The 21,206-nt window shown below is 38.7% G+C and overlaps 1 protein-coding gene across 2 annotated transcripts; it reads right to left on the bottom strand.

The window, feature by feature from the left end:
• Positions 1-1,107: 1,107 nt before the first annotated feature.
• On the bottom strand, positions 1,108-16,836 carry LOC139444422 (ubiquitin carboxyl-terminal hydrolase 3-like). Of its 2 annotated transcripts, XM_071225423.1 has the most exons (16): positions 16,591-16,836; positions 14,797-14,857; positions 14,407-14,505; positions 13,769-13,873; positions 13,367-13,445; positions 13,061-13,146; positions 12,692-12,802; positions 11,982-12,095; positions 10,367-10,587; positions 9,909-9,989; positions 9,200-9,318; positions 8,279-8,398; positions 7,558-7,695; positions 6,537-6,610; positions 5,576-5,616; positions 1,108-5,350 (listed from the first exon to the last, which is right to left on the bottom strand). In XM_071225423.1, exons 1-16 carry the CDS (start codon positions 16,679-16,681, stop codon positions 5,208-5,210), a joined length of 1,683 nt encoding a protein of 560 aa, XP_071081524.1. In that variant the 5' UTR covers positions 16,682-16,836; the 3' UTR covers positions 1,108-5,207. The 2 variants fall into 2 exon arrangements, with proteins under 2 accessions (XP_071081524.1, XP_071081555.1); XM_071225454.1 differs by lacking the exon at positions 7,558-7,695.
• Between the last annotated feature and the right edge of the window lie 4,370 nt (positions 16,837-21,206).

The following is a 21,206-nucleotide window of genomic DNA, read 5'->3' as shown; positions in this document are numbered from 1 at the left end:
AGTCCACCTTATGTGTAAATCTTTTTGCAGAGCTAGAAATTTATTTGTTTTTATTTTCACTAGTCCATATAAATGATCTGATATAGAGTTGCCATTTGTCCAATGATAAAAGTGTAAGCCAACAAGGAAAGGTCCGAGTCCTTCCTGACTGCTACTAGCAGAGTTGTTTTTATTTCAACCCACTATTGTTAGTAAGAAGATGCTTGTTTTCCATGTGGTCTTGCAGGTTCTTGGTATGTACTGACTGCTGATGGTCCAACTGTAGGATGTATAAGGGTATCGGAATGCACTGGGAAAGGCTGATACCACTGTACAGTTGTTCCAATCAGACCACAAGGCCAGCAAAAACAACCAAGGGCCACTGGCCACATTAACGATAAATAATCTGCAATATTTTACCGATGTTGTTCCAATGTCTTGTGGAACAGGAGTCACTGAATCTGATCCTGTCTCAAGCACATTTTAGCTGAATACACTAATTGACATGTCAATTGGGACAGCCCCAATGAACAGGCATTGTACTAAATGGCATATGTTTGTATGTTCAGTCTGATTGAGCAGTGTCTTAAGACATGTATGCATTTTATATCAAGGTTTCAAATATGATTAAACAAATTTTGAAATGTTCTACTTTTCTTTTGTTGATGCAGAATATTTAATCCTCATGCCGAGCGGCCACATTCCCACCGGGACTGCAATACGCTTTTCTAACGATAATATAAGTTCTGCTATTATTTGTATCGCTTAACTTAATATGGACACAGAAGTCATTCACAAATGATGATTGACAAAATGGCGGAAGTGATTTTTCTCATGTTATCTCCCCTGTATCTATGACTACAAAATGGCCACACTGACTTTGACATCATAATATTTACTTCATGGAAAGTGAATCTGATGTGCTGATCCTAACACGTATCACAATACATATTTTTGGCCAATACCCGGCCCTAATTCTTACCTTTTTAGAGTTGGGAATAGCAAAAGATCGGAAAGTTTTCCTTCATTCGATACCAAAAACAAATTTTTCTCAACTGTTTGACAAGTGACTAAACTGAAAACAACAATGTTAACAAAAACACAAATGACAAGTTGATTCATCACCTTTATTCATATGATCAACATGCACTCCAGTACCGAGCCCAGCCCGGGCATACAGACAGATGGTGAAGCTACCCCAATCGATGAGGTTGCCAACCAATCCACACAAAACCTGGTCAAATACAGCAGGGAGAAGGCTATATACAGACAGACACGTGTAGGAAGAGGTGGCAGCTAGCCACCCCTCCCTCCCCCACAACATACACTCAGTCAAGCTACTGATGATACAAGCACCCACATCAACATCCCTCGTATAGCAACTGCCACGCCTCATCAACATAACAATCCTTGCTTCAAAATAATCTGGTAGTTGAATTGATTCCAAATAAATTCACAAAAATAAACCATTGCACTCAAACCAGAACTATTCTTATATCAATGATTCCCATAAAAAGCAGGAATTTTGCATAGCATAACCAAACTGCTAAATGTTGATTTCAAAACATTTCCCTGTTTTCTAGTATGAGGATTTCAGGATTGGCTAGATAAACTCTTCATACTGTTGATCTTAAGGTACATGACGAGTTGTGGAATCGCTATGGTGTCATGAAATGTACACTTGTCAGCTGCATGACTAGCTATCCTGACAAATGTAAACATCGTCTGATGACCACGGTCTCAGCTGATGATGGTGGGATTATATGATACACTGGTGAATATGACACATCCTATCACACGCCATATATTCCAACATGTATGCAGCAAATATTAGCTCTGTCGCTACTCCTTTGAAAAACATAAGACAAAATATTACTTATTTCATAGTAGACAATAATACTTTAAAGTTGTTGTTTACAAATGTCCCTGATGATGTATTTTCAATAATAAGCGCTCAAAAGCAGTCTTTCACTAAAAGCAGTCAAACAATTTAGGCTTGTCCACATAGAAACTTGATACAAGCGAGTACTGTAAGGCAACATTTTTCAGAACTAGACCGTGATGTTGCAGGTTCTACATTCACCAAATACTTAAAAATACTGAATGGAAACCTGCAACAAGGAATGATTGTTCCTCACATTAAAGCTTCCGAGCGCTTACTGCATAAAATACAGTATATAACCCATTTCCTTAGGCAGATGTTATAACACAATACAGGTCACATACATAGATCTATATGGGGAAAAGGGACACAGTGTTAATGTACCAGTGGATACAATAGCCTGAAAAGCTCCCCATTACTGAAAACCCCTGGTTGCTACTCATAGTGACAGAGTGGACAGAGATGTGCTTCCAACAGATGTATAGATCTGCACAGTTAAAACCGCCTGTTCAAATGAGACAGTTATGCAACTAGCTGCACATGACTGGCCACCCCAAACGTTTTAAAAGCAACCAGAATGTTTGATAGTCATGAAGAGTATCTGTGAGCTATTGTATAGCTTCAAGTATGTTGATGATTGAGGTGTTGCCGCCTTCCATTCAGACACAGACATATACACATAAAGCAATCACACTTCTCCAAAACAGCCTTGACTCGTTCTCTCACTGGGAGCTACTTCGTATATACAACATCCATCAAGCCCATGTCTGCACTATGGGCAGTGCCTGCTCATGTAACCCTGAAACTCGGGGGGTCTGGGGACACCTGATATGTCACTTTACTACCAACTGACAGAATACCTCAACAGTTTTCACATTTCTCTGCCAGGAATAATTAATGAAATATTATTATCAGAAAGGCAACAGTAAATGATTGGGTTTTGTCTTTTGGTTTAAATCACTTGCATTGTAGCCAAAAAACAAGTTCCACTAAAAATATACAAAAAAAGAAGACAAAAATATGTAACAGTAGAACATTAACTCGAGAATTATATGTAACATAATATATTAGTTTTTAATTATTAATAAGAAACTGACAATGCAATGTTTGAACTATCATTAAGAGTTTAGTGGTGTACAGCAACTGTCGGTCAGTCTAATATTGAACTATCACACCCAACAATCTTGCTTCTGTATCAATTTCAGCCCCCCATCAGTCAATATATCTTAAACAAAATAAAGATCTTTGTTTCTAAGCACTAAAAAGAGGTAGTCAATATAGTTGGACACAGTTTGTTGCAATGTTAAAAACTAACATCATAAATAGCATATATGAACTACCAGTAAAAACCAACACTATTGTCTGAAAAGAACAAATAGCAAACGTTAAAGATAAACTGATAACTAAATGAAAGAGGAAATAAATGCCATTTGATGATGTGCTTACAACTATAGCTGCTGAATGGCTACAGTGCCATAGTTACTTAAATAAAGCCTAGCTTCACAGGCTTAATGATATCATTCGAACTTCAACCTTTCAACAACAATGCTTTAACAAGAGTTCAACTCTGTGCAAAAGCTTGTGCTTATCAAATTAACTTAGAGATTGGACTTGAAACAAATTTACAACTTTACCAGAACATGCCCATGAAACAACATAGCACTAACAGACTGCACTACCGACCGCAACTGAATTACATAACAGACATCTCTTAAGTAAACAGCCTTGAAGGACACAACACAAAGTAATTACTTATGGTAAATTCATTGATGGGATCACCATCACAAAGACCTTATCTTCTTTCCAAAACTGCCTGTATCAATCCAGCAACAACTTCCAAAATCGCTTTACCTTACCATGTTTATGGTAGTAGTGAAATAAAGATAGCTTCATGGAATGAAGACCATGCACAGCCCCATTCCACATAGCGATCTTCGCCCTTTGGTAATCATAACTACCACCCTTTAACATAGACTTACAATAGTTATATTGCTAACATCGCTTTGTGGAATGGAGTGCTGGCCATGTAACTGTAGGGAGGTCTCTAGCTGAGGCTGCAAGATAACCACTCACTATTCCAATACAAATACAATAAACTTGGTCCTCTACAGATCTGATGTCTGACCTGCGTAACAGGGTGGTGATCTGAACTTTAGATATAGGCATTGCTTCACCATGACAGATTAGCATATCCAATATACATTATCAATTCCTTGTGACCACATAGAGAATATATGGAACAGGCATTTGCACGAAGATGGTCTTTGATAGTACCTGCCAGTCTCTTGCAGAGATGTTTCAGTAACTGAATGCCATGGCCAGCAAAGCAAGGAATGAAGAGATTACATGTGTTGTCATGGAAACCAGCATGGCATCAATAAGCCAGTGTGATCATCACAGCAATACCACAGCATAGATCACACATGAAGTCACCGTTCTTTCCCTACTGTGCCAGGGTTGAAGACAAGATGACACAAACACCACTTTACACAGAACACATAATTCTCAAAGATAGCACATTTCAATGGCAATTGGATATCTAGTGTAAATCTGACCTGTTGGACCATATAAGGTGGTCAGTGTTGAGGGAGTTGGTGAGGTGTTTTGTATCACAGTATTGTAGTGGAATATATATAGGCTTGAGGGCACAGAAAGACTTACATGCTTATATCCAAATAGAACGGAACTTCACAGTAACTATCATTTTGAGATGACATAACACCTCCCCCCAATATTTTCACCAGTTTGGTGACAATTGAGGTCTGAATTAAACAATACAATATTTTCTTGTGTATAGTGCACACTTGAGCATAAAGCGCAACCCCCATTTTGGGGTACCAGTTTCAGAAAAAAACTGCCCTTTCATAATCTGTGCACAGTCAAAGTACATTGTATCGCTTCAGCTGAATGAAGAGGGGACAACAAACTTGTTCACTTGACACGACGATTTACAATTTTAATTGTATTTTTTCTGCATTGCTAAGCATTGTTTTATAACAAGAGATCAAAATTACTGTGTGTAATTTTCTTGGTAAAATAAGCCAGAAATAGTGATCAGCTCTATAATGATTTTCTCCCAGATGTACCGTGATTCAGTTAAAAAGACCCAATATTATTATCAATCATAATTTTATTGAAATTATGCGCATCCCCCCTACAGGGCTGTATTTCGGGGCAAAATATGTGCACTATACTCAAGAAAACATGAAACTCATGTGAACATTAGCAGAGAGTGAAAGGTCAGATAAGAGTTTTGGTGTCATTTTTCCTTGATCAGGTAATTCAAGCACTCCACTGTGCAGAAACACATCCTTCCAACATGCCCACACACCCGTTGTCATGGGAACTAGTTATTGGCACTGCCATTCAGCAGATAGTCTGGCAGCTTGATTTCTCGTCGGACATAGAACAGGATGTAGGCTTTACAGCGAGCTACAGTTTCCTCATCACATGCTGTCACTGTGCTGTCATTGAAGTGATACCACTGACCTGCAAAGTCAAACATACATTTCAATACAAGAGGTTATTCTGTTCTTTGTCAAGCATGTGTAAATCAAACAAGTGCTGAAGAACCTAAAATCTGGGCCTTTCACGAGTAGACACAAATCTGATTGACGTTAATGCTTTAATTTAAATATTTATCTGCTTTTAAATTGGCTTATTTCTGCAAAATAACATAAATATTGATTTTGAGAAACAAGGGAGACAACTCACCATCATGGATAGCATAAGCTGTGTAGTGGCCTGACCCAGCCCTGGAATTGAAAGTTGAAAGATGACGTTTATGTAGGTACACTCAATGTCTACATCCTCAATCCTATTCAATAGTTTGTCAAGAACTACATGCAAGTCTTTTCCACAGAAGTATTCATCTTATGGGAAAACAATTTGTCAAACTCAGCATCCATGCAACTACTCTCTGTGTTAGTCTGTAACCTGTTGGTATACAGAGGTAGAGAGATGGGAGAGGACAAGGCCTACAGGGGCTCTCTTGCCAAGTTGCATCCCAAGTATGGACCTGAGCTGACTCGGAGTTACTCATATGGAGCTCGTTGCGAAGTCGTACTAAACTTGGGATACCTCGTACTGATCTATGAGTGTTTTGGAACTGCTCAAAACATTTGGGCCGCCAGCCAAATCCTAAGAAACTCGTAACACACTCGTAACACTTGTCCTACTCATAGTACCCTTGTGGCCACCTTGTGGTGCTCATACAGAAATCGTATTTGGATCGTCTGCAAAATTTATTGCCGAGTTGACCGAGTCTAATACGAGCTATACGAGTGTAATTCCCGCCAAATTATTTAACAGCTCGTAGCCACCTCGTACCAAAGTCGTACAGCTCATATCGAGATCGTTGTGCTCGTATGCAACTTCTATTGGACTCCTATGGGGCTCTTAACACACTCGTAGCTAGTTAGACTCGGCAACCACCTCGGCAAAGTGTGAGAGCTGCTTAAAGGGGTGAGGAAATGCAATACCCAACTCATCCAACCGGTAAATGAATTTTACAAACTGAATTTTACATTATTTGTCCTGAAACATGTCTCCCATATGGTTGGAAATGAAACACCCACACAAGTCAGTTTTGGCCTTGATTTTGAGAAGGCTGTCGTTACCTATAACTATTACAGGAAATCATGTACGATCAAGAATAACCTATTTGTCAACTCACCCCGACCCGTGGTGTACAATGACTGCTGCTAAGTCATACATGTTGCTTCCAGCACAACTACCTCGTGTTTCATGCTGCAAAATAAACATTTCCAGTCTTATAAGATGTCGAGCAGTGTTCTGCCAAGAATAGAACAAGAGGGGACAGGGTCCCCTTCAACATAAAAAAAGAGCGTAATTTTTAAAACTTATGGGGCTACACTCTGAGAAATCATATAAAACTTGAAACCTCATATGCAGGTAAGTAATGTTAGTGTTACACAGAATGTTTCGCATGGCTTCTTTCACAGACATAACATTATATATTGCAGAAACGTCAGATTTCATCCAGATAGACTCAATAGCTTGCTTGTGATAACTGCCATCTTCCCGAGGCAAGGGACTTAACTGACAGTGAAAGTCCAGTTTCCACCCTTGCCAAACTAGGCTGGAATTTCTGTGCTTGATTGTAGCGCCACCAGTGGCTATTACGAGTTATGTCCATCCTATTGACTAATCAGATCACTTGCATTTGCTTTAGACAAAATGGAGGCACGCAGTCAAGATGATCTGATCGATAATTAAAATCTATATTGTGATAAAACAGGTCGTACTTCACAAAGTGCATCAAATCATGCGCTCACCTTGATTAAAAACATGAAAAGATTTGGAAAATGTCTGTTGACGCCGAGTTGGTTGCTTTGCAAATTATGCAATCGACTGAAATCTGCAGCAGTTTACGAACCACAAGTCATTTTTGTTACATGATTTTGATTGGTCTATGCACAGACTCGTTAGTCCAACTCCATAATTCCAAACTAGTTCAGCAAGGGTGGAAACTGGATTAATTAAAGTCAGTGAACTCCCTTGCCTCAGGAAGATGGGTAACTGCATTTCTCTTCAAGTTACCAGTTCTAAAATTAGAATTTAGCTCTGTAAGTGAAATGAATGATGTACACAAAGCAGACATATCATAGTATTTCTTTCTGAGTTATGCACCAACCACATGTAGTCGCGAAGCCCGGTTCATTATAAATCTCTACCTTTCTCAGTCTTTCACTGTCAGGTGCGCCATGCGAAACAATCTGTGTATCGCTAACGTTACTTGTGGTTGGCGATTCTTCATTACCAGGGTCATTCCAAGCAGAAACATCTTTGGCATTATCAGAAGACGGTTTAAGCTGTGTTAACAACGAAAAGAAATTTAAAATTGATCTACCTTTGAATCTTTTCTGGATGTCTGCTATCAGATTTTCCTGTTCAGTCATTATGTATTAGTTACGATAAAGACCAAATGAAATTGTCCATTTGACTACTTGATTTGCAAAAATGTGTAGGCTTGATTCTGATTGGACCATTTGGAGAGCTCAGATGCATAAGGTATAAGGCAATGCAAAACAGGAAGTTTACATTAAATAATTGAAACAGCTGTACGAGAGATGTAAAATATACTAGAGACAGTCAGAAATCCCTCAAAATTATATAAAATAACACTAGCTACATGAATGCACCCGATGACCCACTGGGTGTAAGTATTCTGCACCATTCAATGAATTATTGTGGGAATCCCGAAAGGCCACCTCCTCAGCAGAACACTTTTCAATTTTCGTTTCTCAACACAAGGGAGTAAATTATTTATCACAGCAACCACTATCATACAGATCAAAGTAAATTATTTGAAGTCTTGGGGTTTCAATTACAGTTGACTAAAAATATTTTTATTAATTATCAGATGTCACTTCTCAGTTGCACGGCAGCACTCACCAGTGTGTTCAACACATATCTGTTCATGTCAAGTCCTCGGAGGGGGAAGTCGACATAGGTCTCCAACTTCACTCGACAGTATGTACTCCATCGAAATCTCTTCAGATGTAGACATAATACCTAAAAAAAGAAACATTAGTCCATAAAGATACCTGATAGTGAATTACAAGTTTCAATGATCTTAAATTATACTGCTATTTATCTTCATACCTTGTACTGTGTTTCCAACTTTTCAAAAACCTATTCATCCAAAGACTGCCAAAGGTACATGAGCTCACTCAAAGTGCATGGTCTAACTATATGATGGACAAAGCTTATCACCATGTAAAAACATTATTCATGCATTGGGGCATGTCCTGTCACTCTTACACTGAATCGGTTTTGGCCTTTGTAAAAGGTTGCTGAGATTTTCTAGCAGCTTAGAAATACATCTTTCTTTTCACCAAACAATATTATGTTGGTATCACCTCATATCCCTTACATTCTACAAAAAAAAAGATCAGTAATCTGATGTCAAATAAGCATTAACTGTTCAATATGGAAAAGATTTTGACAAAATGCAGCAAAATACTTGACAGTGATCTTCACTTCTGACATGAAGAAGACACATTTATCAAAATACTTCAGGTAACTGCTATCAGGTAAACTGAAATGAACAATCATTAGGTGCACACCAAGGGCAACAGTGTCATCTTTGGTAACCTTAAACTTGGACAGGAATTGCAATTAATTAATTGGAGATCCTACCTAAATGCAAAGTCAACTGAATATCCTACAGTAATGTTAACTTGTGTTCAGAAGGCATAACCTTCAGTGAGATGCAGACTGATAACATCTGTTAGGAGACATTGTTGTTTGCATCCTAATCCTCCTGAAGAATAACATGAACAGCAGATTGTAAATACATAGATGGATACTAACATTTGGCAACCTGCGGATCCAGAATTTCTTAGTGGACCTCTGTTTCATTTTACAGTTGCTGCACATGTACAGCTCGGACTCCTCTAGTTCCTCCACATCGGTGAAGCTGGACAGACAGTCTACAAATACAGCATCTCCATCAATACGGGAGACAGAATCATTGGCTTTTGTGTGCCATCTGGCCTCATGTCAGCATATATATTGGAAAATATGGAGGTTTAATCAGGTTAGAATATTACACCATCTGAAGCTTGAGACACTTTATAAAACTAAGCAACTCTGTGAAAGGTCGCAAAAATATCCAAGTGATGCACAGATAGTGAGTGGCATAGGCTCAACACTGTTTTGTAAGTATTTCAGTCATATCATGGAATACACACTTTGATGAAACTCATGAGCAGATGTTTGTTTCCTTAGCGCTGAATCTGACCTGACAAACAAGTGATTGATATTGTGAGCAACACTATCGGAGTATGATGGCTATCAACCAAGTCACGAGTGTGACCCCCATTTAGTTGAATTTTATGACAAACATAGGTTGCTGGGGACCTATTCTAACCCATAACCTGAAGTCAGTGAGTGCAGGGAAGATGCCAATATTACAAGGATCTTTGTTGAGCCTAATCATGAATTCAAACCAACAGCCACCAGATGTTGTACAAATTTACGGAGAAACAAAATGCAATCAGACGTAGAATTGTGTTCTTACCTGACAATGTACACATGGGTTCTCCTTCTTTAGGTTTTGTTGTTTTTGTACAGAACTGGGATGGGATGTCTAAGGAAAGGTCTGCAACAGTCAACACACAGCAGGTGATATGCGACAAATTCTATGCATATACAAATTACATTACAGCATTAACTACCAGAGCTCCAGACAACTTTTTGAGCAATTGAGTTTTTACTCCAGGTTTTCTATTTCTATTTGGTTATTACATTTTTTTCACTCATCTATTCATCACTCTATTGGTTTTTTCCCAAAACAAGTGAACATTTTAAGATTTAAAGCTGCTTATCTGTAGCTCTGAACTACTATGTACATCAAAACATAATACTCTATCATACTGTTTCTACTGCCATATTGTTTCAGACTAATGTCGGGTATATGTCAGTAAAAGTTGATTGATCACACAAAAAAATTCCAACATAATATCATTTATTCCCTACCTAGAAAAGGGTCATGTTTTTTGGATTCCATCCCACATATAAGACAGTTGACCTCATTCTGCAGCAACCCTCCAAAGATGGCTGTGACAATGGTGCTCTTGCCCTTGGGTCCAATGTAGGGGCTGTTGTTGTTTGGGTAGGGAAGGAGTTGCAGCAGCTCTGTGTGAAGTCGGTCAAGTAGGTACCGCATGAACTCATGGGCATCCTGCTGTTGGTAGCCTCTAAACACATACACACTCATGTAACACACTGGTCATAGTCAATACAAAAGGTGTTTAGTAATTTTGTCACAATTTTTTTTATGGGACACCCTGACTTGACTTCAGACATGGTATGGTAGTTGCGAATATATTCTGAACTAGACGACAGCCATGTCCTAGCTACAACATTCAACAAATACAGCCCCTAACAATGACAACAAACAAAGGGGTAACTAAAGTACAACATGGATATAACGAACTGTTAAAAAATCCCTGATTTATCTCCTACATAATATCATATAAAATTTACGTATATAACAAACTCTCTACAGAGAACAGCGAACTGATATCTGATCACCGACAAGCCCATCTACCACTAATTAGTGACGTGTTTAGCGAACTAAGAAATCTCACTCAGTGTCAAGTGTCACTGACAATTGGCTGTACGCAATCAGCGGCGAATCAACACAATCAGCAGTGACGGATCAACCTTGTCAAACTTAAATGAATATAATGAAATGTTATCAACTGAATGATATGAAGTGATCACTGCTGATACAAGTCAAGGCTGCAATTACGTGTATAGTGTTTTGTTTTATCCAAGATGGTGGAAAAACAACGGATATAACGAACTGATTTCTCTGGTCCCTTGTAGTTTGTTATATTCAAGTTCTACTGTACATCGTAAAGACAAGTAGTGACCAATTTGGCTGCATTTGCTACCTAAATTACCATTTTGCGACCGGTATTAATTGTTTGGTTGGCAGTTGGCTCCCAGTAATAACATTAGCTTAGCAACTAACACTAACACTAACAACTAATTTCCCTTACTGAAAGAACCTTGAGTAGAACATTGCTTGTCTGTATCAACATCTTGTTTTCAAGAGCCCTCTCTAAGCCAAACTGTCCATCACAGAAAGATGACATGAATAACAAAACTATGGCTATTACTGCCAGCAAGAGTATTGTTTTGTATCAATACAGAAAAATATGTAACGTGTATCGTATCGTCGTACGAAAACTCACGATACACTGGGGCACTGATGCACAAAAGTATCATTTCACCCCTCCTTTATTGCAGCAAGTTTTCAAAGTCTGTTGTGCAGACACGTTAGAACAATTGGAATGTTTTCTTGTCTTTTCTTATTATTTAAATTCTAGTTTTTAAAAAAAATATTTGGCATGCCTAAATCAATGTGGCTCCTAAAATTTCAATGTGGCTTCTTCAAGTTTGAAATGGCACCTAGAAAAATATTGCCCGGAGCCAAGTGGCTCTCAGGAACAAAATCTGATGCTGACATGTTGTTCATAATTTGCAAGACTCCACATTTTCAATTGCGAAGAGAATATTTGTGGTGTGGTGAAGAAGCCGGGATTCTCCCAGCACCGACAATGACCGCAGTGGTGTAGTGTACCTGAAGCGTGGCACCACCTTCCAGATGACTGTGAAGAGTGATTCTGGAGAAATGGCAGCCTTGGTGCCTTGCCAGAGAGCACATAATGTTTTTCGCAGTTCCTCAATCAGAAGGCTGAAATCAAACAAAATACTCACATCATGTTCATAAAGTTCTTGATATTTTGGTTGGTTGGTTTTTCGTTGTTTAACGCCGCACTCAGCAATATTCTACCTATATGACGGCGGTCTGTAAATAATCAAGTCTGGACCAGACACTCTACTGATTAATATCATGAGCATCGATCTACGCAATTGGGATCGATTACATGCATCAACCAAGTCAGCGAGTCTGACCACCTGATCCTGTTAGTCGCCTTTTATGACAAGCATAGTCACCTTTTACGGCAAGCATGGCTTGTTGAAGACCTATTCTGACCCGGAATCTTCACGGGTCTCTTGATATTTAAACACCACATGAGATTACGAGTGATTGACATAAACTGGAATTTATTTAGTAAGACTGGTTACTAAAACTTCAAAACCTATGTCTGAAATCCAATATATCTATGACATCAGCACAGTGTCAAACATTTTCTTTTCTGGTCTCATGAACACTCTGCAGTTACCCATAGGTAAAATAGAATGCTATCAGAAAATTTAAGGATTGTCAAATATATCTCATCTACCTGGCAAACAGGTCAACAATCACCTGTGTGCACACACACTCACATGTTTTCTCCTGTCTCCCGGGTTTTCTTCGCATGGTTGTATTTTCTCTTACACACTTGGTCTTCTAGAGAAGGTAACTGCTTTATATACCCACAGAACTGTTGTATATTACTGGAACACAACACAAAGACAATCAGGACGAAATCTTCTACACTGTATCCTCAATGTTAATTGTTGACAAAAATGCTATCCAACTTTACCATGATTACAGATTCTATATAGATATAGAGTAATAAACCCATTTTAATGAAACATGTCAAATCTGACCAAAGACGACACTACTTTCAACTCATCCATCAGTAGTGTTTCTATCCAGGATTACCATGACTACAGACAAGGAATTGCGATTGTAAACAACAGTGCTCCCACCTAAGTGACTGTAAAACAGCATTCATAAAGCATGTGTTTCCTAGGTTCCGCAAACCTGAGGATCTTGGTCGGGATGACTTGTCATCCTGCAATATATATGAACAAAATATTGATACAGGAATGATCATAACAAAACGAACACATAAATCTAGACAATACATCAAACACAGGTACAGAAGATATCTTTTGAACAGTTTTCCTGTTTTATCACAGCGTGTCAGCTAATGAAAACATAGTAGCCAAATGCATATATTTCTCATGACAAATAAACATACAAACAATGTCAGTGGTCGAAACTAGTCTTACCTTTTTCGCTTTTTTCCTGACATTTTCTATTGACCCTGTTGAATCCCTCCTTCGTATTTCTTTTCGGAAATTTTGAGCACTGAAACAAGAATGATCTGATGGGTATAACAATCATTAAATCAACATTCACAAGTAACTATATAGCATAAAATAGCATTACAAAGCCGTTTCTCAAACTCCCATTCTTGACTCTTAATCAAAGTTCAACTTCCAAAATATAAAAGCAGATGTATCTCCCAAAGAGTTTACAAATTCCCGGCATGCAGCTTCATTTATTATAAACATAGGCATCACCAAAGAAACAATTTGTGGGATGACTGCAGAACATCATACATGGTGATGTGCTTACAAATTACTCTACATGTGGCAAAATACAAATGACAACCTCTCCATGCCATTTACCTTTGAGACTGAGAGGCTAATCTAGAAAGAGATTCTAAGTGTTTCCTGAGTTTCTCTAGATGTCCAGATTCTGTGTCATTGATCACGAACTCATCACAGACATAACTGAAATATACAAACAGAGCTGCAGTAAAACCCATCACATACAACCAAATCAAAAGCAAAATTCAATTGCAATAAGATATGCAGATGATACACATTATGACAAAGCCTCAGGTGAGAGTTGTTTTCTCTTGCATTGCCTATTATATGATCCATTTTGGGTTGTGGCAAACAAATCCCTGAATTGAATACACTTATTACAATCTGAGTGAGTGAGTACTGTTTTACGCCGCTTTTAAGCAATATTCTAGCAATATCACGGCAGGGGACACCAGAAATTGGCTTCACAATGTGTGATGTACCCATGTCGGGAATCGAACCCGGGTCTTCGGGGTGACGAGCGAACGCTTTAACCACTAGGCTACCCGGACGCCCCTATTACAATCTGAGACAAATGGTAAGCCATCTCTTGAGAAAACATTCAAAACAGTCATCAAGTAACAAACTAAAAGATAATAGATCATAAAAACACTATTGAACACATTCAGAATTACTTGACATTCTTATCACAGCCACATATGGAATATGTTACTCACCAGAATGCCATATGATTGTGACAGTCCATGCAGACTGCATGATTGGGAACAGCGGGGTTGGCATCTTCAAAGTGCTGCTTGGCATGAGCATTCACATATCTGGCAAACATAATTATGAAAAAGCATAATTCTTCAATTCCACCCAAGAACAAAATCTTAACTTATGCCAGGAAACTAGTACCAAAGGTAATTTTGCATACTGTTCTATAGACATTGGGCCAATGGTTAGTGCCCAATAATCTAAAAACTAGAAATAACCCTGGAATATTCGACAGCATGTCTCAAACAGCAAACATCCTTCCTACCTTCCCGATTTCAGAGCTGCCAATATATGACATATGTTGTATGGATTGAAAGAAAGGTGTTCTACATGTCTCCTTCAGTACTTACCTGCCACAGTTGACTTCACCACAAGCAAGACAGATCCAGGGACTCTTCCCTGTCTGACAAACTGAAATAAATGAGTTAAATGGTCACAAATAAGGTCCACAATAAAACTGGTACTTAGGCATTGTTGCTTACCAGGTACATTTAGATAGCCATGTTAACAATAACATGATAACTGCCTGATGATTTTGAGGGGTTTGAACACTACAACATGGTCTGCTTGATATGGACATGGATGGAAAGTTGGATGATAATATTCAAAAGCATTAAAGAAATACCACACAGCAATATTCCAGCTTTATCTGTAAAGAAAAGTCTAGTGATCGATATTATGAGCAACAAACCATGGCATCTGGCTACATGGACATGCTATCAACAGAGCTACCAAGCCTGATTAAGTGGCCTCTTAAGACCAGTAGAGGTTGCTTGGGACTAATTCTAACCCTGAATCCACATAGGATTGGGCTAGCAAATGTCACTGGTTCATTTGCATCACTGAACATAACATCCTATTTATTATCCACACTTCATAATCAGTGTGAAGTGAAGAAATCATGTCTCAATATTGATAACTTCATTTCAAGGCTAACAAGGTCCACATGGTGTCAACAATTATATACCATAATGTCATTACTATAATATCTGTAGTTAGTACTATTTATATTAACAATGATGTGAATTCCTCATCTGGGATTTATCTAGGATATACAAATTTATCTGGGATATACAAACTACAAATTTGATATCTAAAACAGTTCCTCTGATCACAACATCAGTATAGCCTAGTGGAGCAAATATGCTTTCCTAATGAAAGGGAAGTAACTCTGTTTACATCTACCACTCACTGTGACCATGTCGAACACCATCAGTTACATATACTGATATTCATTATGGTCGAATACAGATAATTAATGGATCAATGAAATATGAGAAAGTATAAGATTACTTACAACATCATAAGTATGATGTGGGGGGAGGTAAATTTAAAACATAAATATTTATTGAATAGTCCCAATAACTGACGGATAGGCCTAGATCTATATCTAACATATTTACCAATGGTGTAAATGAAAAACTTTTTTCTAAGCTATCTATGTTCAGGTACTTCAAACTGTTCAACAAACAACACATGAAACATTATTTTTATCAAAACACTAAGCTTTCTCGATATATCAGGGCCTATATCTATAGGATAGCATCTTTGACAAGATGATGCCGGCATCAGATGGACGATCAAACCACAAGAAAAGTATTCCGACAAAAACAGCTATTACGTTATTATTATTATTATTTGCTTGTAATACAACTTATTATATTTCTGTACGTGTGGCGTTATGGAGACACTGGACTAATTCTATAGGCCTACATGATGTCACCGAGAGGTGGCCGGTCACAAAGAATTCACTTTGTGTGCTGTGTAGGAATACACAAGGCCTACCCAGATGACAGGCGAGCAAACTTGACAGACGGATGTCGTTGTCAAATCGGAAATATGTACACAACTATTTGACCCGGTTTCCAACCAATAACCGGAATGCGTGAACTGTTGAAGTCTGCATTTAATCATTAGTGCAAAATATAACCAAAAATTGAAATTCATATTGACAGGGCATGTAAAACTATCACGAAATCGGCACACAAAGCACATGGCCCTTGCACTCGGCTGAAACCGACCTTGCTTCGCTGACATCCTGAAATCTAGCAATGTTTGTAATCGACAGTGAACACTTTTTCTTCTGTCGCATTACAATACAACATTTCAAAACATGAAGTGCAACAAAAATCATTTATACGTACCCGAACAAGAAAATTCTGATGGATTATTTTCACATTTCACAGAGGGCGCTGTGGTTATTCTTGCGCTTTCTTCCAAGTGTGGACACTCCATCTACAAACAAGGAGAAATTACGCAGGCTAAGGCCGATAAGAAAGGCCTTGTCTGACCATTCGTAAATTTTATGGGTGAAAATTTGTTTCTGAGGCCAGGGTATTGACGAGAAACGCAATAATAAATTTTACATTGACTCCCCTTCTGCCTCCATAGTCTGTCGCCCATGAATACACAAAATTCAAGCTTTACAAAGGTCATCTGTGGGGATCCGCAGCATTTTTTCATCTATCAAATAATAATTCATATGGAAGTTTTTATGACGATAAAGATATTGAACTACCTTCTGATATAGGCATGTTTCATAATCATGGCGGCATATATTATTAGAGTGTGTATGATTCCTCCCCGGACTATTTCGCCAAGCGGAATGGTAGAGTTCAGCCGTAAGTTAACAAATCCTGTTTCAGGGAGCGATCATGTGACACAAATCCATTGCAAATTTGCTCGTTCCCCAGTGATTGTTCGGCGCTAATCGCGCGGAAAAATTCGCCTTAAATTAAATGGAAGACAAAGAGTTCCCTTCACATCTTTATCAGTTGCTTACGATATCATGTCAGTGGTTACTTGTCAAGTATTAAGTATGATATTGTAAGCACACCCGATAAACAGCTGTTTGACGTTGTTACTAAATTTAGATTGACACATGATCACTACGGCCATGTGGATTTTGCATTGTTTACCATTTGTTTTCTGTTCTCAAATTCGTAACGAAATGAGCAACTGCAACGTCACACTGTTGGAATTAGGTTGAATTTCCACAAAATATTACAATTCCTCTCATTTGGCTTTAAATTCGAGTAAAATAGATCTTGATCAAATTAAAGAAGAATCATGTTTAAATCAATTAATAACAAATATGTCGTGTAGTTCCGCGAGCGATGCAATACGAATACTTGACTCAAATGCAGGGGAAGTCGTAAATTTCAAATAAAGACACTATCAAAGGCTCTGCTACTCACCTGATGTGATTAAATTTTCAGCTGAAGTCAATACATGCCCGTGTTGGCACAGAAACATCATTAATTTAACAATATACCACAATTTCACTACGTCCAAGAACCGCAATGAAAACTCTGCCAATCATAAAATGTATGACCAGCATGAATCTTTCAGATTGTGTGGCTAATTTCAACACCTCCAGCAACCTGTAAGTATATCCAAGATCACAATGAGTATGGACACAGTGAGTTGGGTTTAACGCTGCTTTTAACATTATTCCAGTTATATCAGGGAGGAAAGCCCATGTGATGCAGGTCTCAGACGTTTACCACTTTGGTGAAACCCACGAGCACGGGTATGGTGCTGACAAACCTAGAAACATAATTGGGGCGAACCAGGATTCGAACCCACAATCATAGGTTCTGGCGTGTCCAAGGGACGCAGCTCTGCACAGCGAAATGGACACAGTGAAATGCAGGAAAAAGGTAGCCTGTATTTTTTTTATTTGAAAAAAATATATTTATTATGTGCAAATTGAGTCTAGATCTGAACATACTGTTATTTTATTTAGTTGAAATATCAAATGTTTTACATTTCTAGGCAACAGTAGAAACTGGACAATCCATTTTCATGAGTGTTTGTTCACACTCATTTAAGTGTTCAGCTTCCATAGAAAACAAATAACACTCGATGAACATCATGTTTATTTCATCATGTTCCAGTTCATTTACAGAAGTCAATGAGTGCTTGTAAAAATATATATACAATATTTTCTCTAATAGACACCAGATAAAAATCAAACTGGAAGAATAGTGGTTGGGTCTCCAGTTGCCAAAGTGAAAATAGTGATAAAAATATATGTGTACTGTACCTTATGGTTGTTGGTTGTATGAGATTTGTTTGTTTGTTGTTTAACCTCACATTCAACAATATTTCAGCTATATGAAGGTCTGTAAATAATTGAGTCTTGACCTGACAGTCCAGTGATTGACATCATGAGCATCAATCTACCTAACTCAGATGCATCAACCTTGTCAGTAGGCCTGACACCTGATCCCGTTAGTTGCTTCACAACCAGCATGTGTTGCTGGAGACCAATTCTAACCCTGATTTTCATGGGGTTTGTATGAGAAGAATGAATGTTTTGTCAATATGTGTTGGTAGTTTGTAACATGCACACTCATGTGTTGAGCCAGTGAAGATCTGGGGTAGAATAGGCCTTCAGCAACCATGCTTGCCGTAAAAGGTGGCTATGCTTGTCGTAAGAGGCGACTAACAGGATCAGGTGCTCAGGCTTGATGACTTGGTTGATGCATGTCATCGTATCCCAATTGCGTGGATCGATGCTCATGATGTCAATTACCGGATTGTCTGGTCCAGACTTGCTTATTTTACAGACCACCGTCATATAGCTGGAATATTGCAGAGTGCAGTGTTAAACAACAAACAAACAAACACTCATGTGTTGATGTAGATGTGAAGAAATAGAGGCTGGGTCTTCAAACAGACCTCAGGACAGGTTTCTGTTTAATCCTTAGGCAATATATATCTGAATAAATACAGGCCCCAAAAATCAACTTGAGGAAATACAGTATATATTTAATGTATTAATATTCTAAAATGATCAAGATATGTGTGTGTGAATGGCCCTAACAGGCACAGTTGTTTTGTTAGTCCAATTTATAGAATCCATGATAAAGACTAATCAATGTATCACAGCAACCCAAAAGAATCGTGTTCAGGGAAAATCTGGGATTCAAACAGCAGATCCTGGCAAGGCTAAGGGATGCAACTCTGCACATGAGATCCAGCTTCTTGACCAAGGTCGACCTGTGGCCTCATCCCATCATAAATTGAGGTCCGAAGACTCGCCACCACATCTCATCTGCCACCAGGGAAAGGGAGATAATCTGCTCATATTCTTCAATTACAAGCCATGTTCTCGTCATTACAGTGTCTGAAATTAAAGCAATGTATTCCAGGTCTGAATACATCAATGCTACAGCTGACCAGGATGGGGAACAGGTGGCTGCAGTGGTTTTGATTGTTGCTCATGCCATCAAGCACTGGTTTGTGTGGCCCAGATGTGATCATTGACAGGCTAATGCCAGTAAAAGCCAACTAAGATCATGGAAATGGGGATCTGAGTCAGGCTCTGACTTGACTGATGGCGTGGCAATGTACCATAATGGTTTGCTTTGTGGAGACCTAACTATTGATAGTCTGCCATGACAGACTGCAGTACACGCTCTCACACACATACACATGATTGTTTGTTTAACGCCGCACTCAGCAATATTCAAGCTATGTATATGATGGTAGTCTTTAAATAATCGAGTCTGGACCAGACAATCCAGTGATTGACATCATGAACATCGATCCATGCAATTGGGATACAATGACATCCATGAACCATTAGTCGCCTCTTTCGACAAGCATAGTTACCTTTTACGGCAAACATGGGTTGAAGACCTATTCTACCCCGCATCTTCACTCTAAGACATGTATGGACAATGCGCCTGGGATTAAGCTACATATTGTCCAGCCAATGCATTTGTATGTTGCTGCAATACAGAGGCATCTGAAGTGTTAGAATGTGGTGGCAACATTTACTCCATTGCAATTGGTTATCATTCTGTCAGACGTATGTCCATCAACACCTTCAAGACAGGTGAGGGTAAACAGGGTTTGATGTCGTTTTCATCAAGATTGCACTTTCATAGCCATGTGCATGTGTTTGTAAGCCCACAGAGATACCATGTTGCAGTTTAACATGGATACCCAACTCAGACACAGAATACTGACTTTGAGCCGAGCCGTCCTTATTTTAATCCCTTAATGCTGAGTGCCATGCAGGGAAACAGTAAGTACCATTTCTTAACATCTTTCAGTATCACATGGCCGGGGATCCAACCACAACCTTCCCCTCCTCAACAGACCCTTCAAGACTGATTCTAAATGTTTCTCTGAGACTAGATGAGCCCACACAAAATAAAAGGATAATACTTGAATTCTGTTACGTTCTGATGACATCAGCCTCATAAAATAGGGCTAACCTAACTAACTTTTTAGGAGGAAAATGCAATTTTTTTGATTGAAGTGTTTGAGTGAGCAGGAGGGAAAAACAGTCAATATGTTGAAAATAGGATTCAACCCTCTGGGTGAGTGAGTGAGTCTCAGATGTTTACTACTTCGGTGAAACCCATGAGCAATGGGTATGGTGCTGACAAACCCAGAAACATAATTGGGGGGAAACGGGATTCAAACCCACAATCATAAGTTTCTGGTGTGCCCAAGGGACGAAACTCTGCACAGCGAATTGAGGCGCCCTGGACGACTGGGCCATCCGTGCCCCCTCCAACTCTCTGGAACTAATTGGGGCATTGTCATTGGTGAAGCACTTGAGGTTTCAACTTCATTGATCCAGCTGAGATGTTCACAGTGCAAGGAAATGCATATTCAGAGAATTTAGGAGCATGGTTGAAGTGCAAAGGTCAAGTCAAGATCAAACTTTCAGATAACACAAATATACCACTAATAACTACATATGTACCAAATTTGTAAGAGGCCACTAACAGGATCA

This window comes from Haliotis cracherodii, unplaced genomic scaffold, assembly GCF_022045235.1.
Source record: "Haliotis cracherodii isolate W230 unplaced genomic scaffold, xgHalCrac1.p SCAF_1, whole genome shotgun sequence".
Taxonomy (NCBI): Eukaryota; Metazoa; Mollusca; class Gastropoda; order Lepetellida; family Haliotidae; genus Haliotis; species Haliotis cracherodii.
Note: the sequence above shows the minus strand (reverse complement) of the source record. Positions and strands in the feature narration are given on the sequence as shown.

What these genes read in the sequence shown, in the direction of transcription:
- LOC139444422 (XM_071225423.1), bottom strand. Translation starts at nt 16,681, where the DNA reads ATGGAGTGTCCACACTTGGAAGAAAGCGCAAGAATAACCACAGCGCCC. An exon ending in GGTGAAGTCAACTGTGGCAG is followed by an intron (nt 14,506 to 14,796) that starts GTAAGTACTGAA and finishes TATGTTTGCCAG; the next exon opens with ATATGTGAATGCTCATGCCA. An exon ending in TCAGGAAAAAAGCGAAAAAG is followed by an intron (nt 13,147 to 13,366) that starts GTAAGACTAGTT and finishes TATATATTGCAG; the next exon opens with GATGACAAGTCATCCCGACC.